General features: G+C 51.7%; 1 protein-coding gene across 1 annotated transcript; it reads right to left on the bottom strand.

Moving 5' to 3' along the window:
• Positions 1-909: 909 nt before the first annotated feature.
• Positions 910-1758, bottom strand: LOC138364413 (putative protein FAM47C). The gene has a single exon (XM_069324038.1). The coding sequence runs from the start codon at positions 1756-1758 to the stop codon at positions 910-912; it is 849 nt and encodes a 282-aa protein (XP_069180139.1).
• Between the last annotated feature and the right edge of the window lie 1528 nt (positions 1759-3286).

Genomic DNA, 3286 nt, shown 5'->3' with positions numbered 1-3286 from the left:
ATTGCCCAAGCCTCAGGTGTAAGACGTGGTGCTGGGACCTCACACAGTAGGTGAGTTACTGGAGTGTGGGCGGGTGCTGGGACCTCACACAGTAGGTGAGTTACTGGAGTGTGGGCGGGTGCTGGGACCTCACACAGTAGGTGAGTTACTGGAGTGTGGGCGGGTGCTGGGACCTCACACAGTAGGTGAGTTACTGGAGCGTGGGCGGGTGCTGGGACCTCACACAGTAGGTGAGTTACTGGAGTGTGGGCGGGTGCTGGGACCTCACACAGTAGGTGAGTTACTGGAGTGTGGGCGGGTGCTGGGACCTCACACAGTAGGTGAGTTACTGGAGTGTGGGCGGGTGCTGGGACCTCACAAAGTAGGTGAGTTACTGGAGTGTGGGCGGGTGCTGGGACCTCACACAGTAGGTGAGTTACTGGAGTGTGGGCGGGTGCTGGGACCTCACACAGTAGGTGAGTTACTGGAGTGTGGGCGGGTGCTGGGACCTCACACAGTAGGTGAGTTACTGGAGTGTGGGCGGGTGCTGGGACCTCACACAGTAGGTGAGTTACTGGAGTGTGGGCGGGTGCTGGGACCTCACACAGTAGGTGAGTTACTGGAGTGTGGGCGGGTGCTGGGACCTCACACAGTAGGTGAGTTACTGGAGTGTGGGCGGGTGCTGGGACCTCACACAGTAGGTGAGTTACTGGAGTGTGGGCGGGTGCTGGGACCTCACACAGTAGGTGAGTTACTGGAGCGTGGGCGGGTGCTGGGACCTCACAGAGTAGGTGAGTTACTGGAGTGTGGGCGGGTGCTGGGACCTCACACAGTAGGTGAGTTACTGGAGTGTGGGCGGGTGCTGGGACCTCACACAGTAGGTGAGTTACTGGAGTGTGGGCGGGTGCAGGCTTCGGGACCTCACTTTCACTAGTCAGAATTAATCAGCTTATGGATGAAGGCCGTCACCAGCAGCAAGAACCCCTCCTGCGTGTGCCTCCCTCCACGGCCGTGGGAGGCCATGGAGGGAGGCCGTGGAGGGAGACCGTGGAGGGAGGCCGTGGGAGGCCGTGGCAGGCCGTGGGAGGCCGTGGCAGGCCGTGGAGGGAGGCCGTGGCAGGCCGTGGAGGGAGGCCGTGGAGGGAGGCCGTGGAGGGAGACCGTGGAGGGAGGCCGTGGCAGGCCGTGGAGGGAGGCCGTGGCAGGCCGTGGAGGGAGGCCGTGGCAGGCCGTGGCAGGCCGTGGAGGGAGGCCGTGGAGGGAGGCCGTGGAGGGAGGCCGTGGCAGGCCGTGGAGGGAGGCCGTGGAGGGAGGCCGTGGCAGGCCGTGGAGGGAGGCCGTGGCAGGCCGTGGAGGGAGGCCGTGGCAGGCCGTGGAGGGAGGCCGTGGCAGGCCGTGAAGGGAGGCCGTGGCAGGCCGTGGAGGGAGGCCGTGGCAGGCCGTGGAGGGAGGCCGTGGCAGGCCGTGGAGGGAGGCCGTGGAGGGAGGCCGTGGCAGGCCGTGGAGGGAGGCCGTGGAGGGAGGCCGTGGCAGGCCGTGGAGGGAGGCCGTGGAGGGAGGCCGTGGCAGGCCGTGGAGGGAGGCCGTGGAGGGAGGCCGTGGCAGGCCGTGGAGGGAGGCCGTGGCAGGCCGTGAAGGGAGGCCGTGGCAGGCCGTGGAGGGAGGCCGTGGAGGGAGGCCGTGGCAGGCCGTGGAGGGAGGCCGTGGCAGGCCGTGGAGGGAGGCCGTGGCAGGCCGTGAAGGGAGGCCGGGGCCATTCTTCCAGCTGGTACAGTCCATCGTCTCTATGCTCTTGGTGAGACTCCCCAAAGGTCTATCCTGCTTCTTGTATATTAATTACATTACCCATTGTTTTAAACCTATCATTTTAAGCCTAGGCTGTTACCTTGAGTCTATCCCACTGATGTAAGCCTATCCCGAGGCAATAAGAATACTCCAAATGTTTTAAGATTATCTTATTGCTTTAAAGGAATCACATTGATTTACACCAATCATATTATTTTACGCCCCGTCACATACTTGGACAGCCCATCCTCCGAATAGACAGTATGCTTTAATACTAAATGTAATAAGTACAATCCTGACTATTGGCATAGTACATAAATACACTTAATCGCCAGCATCGCACCAAAACATTGAGAATATTAGAGTTTAATTGAAAAGCTGTATAGAAAACCACGACCTAACTTAACCTTGGGAGTGTAGGAAGACAAGCATATACATATCATTTATTGCTTCTTAATTACAATTAGTACTTAACCTATAGCTGTAATGATATTACAATTTTATAAAACTAATAAAACAAAACGAAAATCTTTCAATAAATTATAAAGTAACTCAGGATATTTTCATATTTTGTATAAAATATCTATTGTTTAAGAAAACTGAAAAAGAAATTCTTTATATTTAAAACTTGTGTATATAGAATTGAACACGAAAACTTCAACTTAAACATTTTGAGTGTATTAACAGAAAATGAGGAGAATATATGGAGAGCTAAATGTAACAGCACAATTAAGTGTATTTATGTACTATGTAGACAGTCAAAAATGTACTTATTATATTTAGTATTAAAACGTACTGTTTATTCGGAGGAAGGGTCGACTTGGAAAGCTTTCCCATAGGAACAAACCTATCCAATAGCTGTATGCATATTTCATAGCTGAAAGTTTACCTGAATGTCGTAAGCCCTATCCCGCCAAACACACACCGAAACTACGACGTTGGTACAACGTTCGAACAAGTTTGAACACCTCCTAACCAGTTATAACAACCAATATAGCAAGTTGTAACAACGTTCTAATACGTCATAAACACGTTAAGCCAAGATGTAACAACTTTATTACAAGTTGTAACAAGCGGAAAATAGAGACAGTTTCGGTTGTGTCTCCAGGGATCCTATTGCTCTAAGCTAAGCCCTATCCTCTTCATCTAAGCTTATGATAATGCTTCAATCATATCGCTTCAAGATAATCTCATTGCTTTAAGCATATTGTACTGGTTAGGCCTATCTCTCTGATTTATGCCCATCATGTAGATTTAATCATATCCTGTTAATTTAAGTCTCACATATGGCTTTAAGTATATAATTAAACATTAAACATATCCCATTGTTTAACGCCAATACTTTTGTTGTAAGCCTAGTCTACCTGAAGTTCTAACTCTAGCACACTGCTGTATGCCTGGCTTAATGCTCTGAGCCTCTCTTATTATTCAAGCATATTCTATGGCCTTAAGCCTCGAATAAGTTTAGATTAAGAAAAGCCCTGGGTAAATACTGGTTTAGAGTACGTTGGTCCCCAACGTA

The sequence above is a fragment of the Procambarus clarkii genome, chromosome 13 (genome assembly GCF_040958095.1).
Source record: "Procambarus clarkii isolate CNS0578487 chromosome 13, FALCON_Pclarkii_2.0, whole genome shotgun sequence".
In the NCBI taxonomy this organism is placed as follows: domain Eukaryota; kingdom Metazoa; phylum Arthropoda; class Malacostraca; order Decapoda; family Cambaridae; genus Procambarus; species Procambarus clarkii.
Note: the sequence above shows the minus strand (reverse complement) of the source record. Positions and strands in the feature narration are given on the sequence as shown.

Bases quoted from the DNA above. Each gene is read 5' to 3' on its own strand.
- LOC138364413 (XM_069324038.1), bottom strand. From the start codon at position 1,758: ATGGACTGTACCAGCTGGAAGAATGGCCCCGGCCTCCCTTCACGGCCT.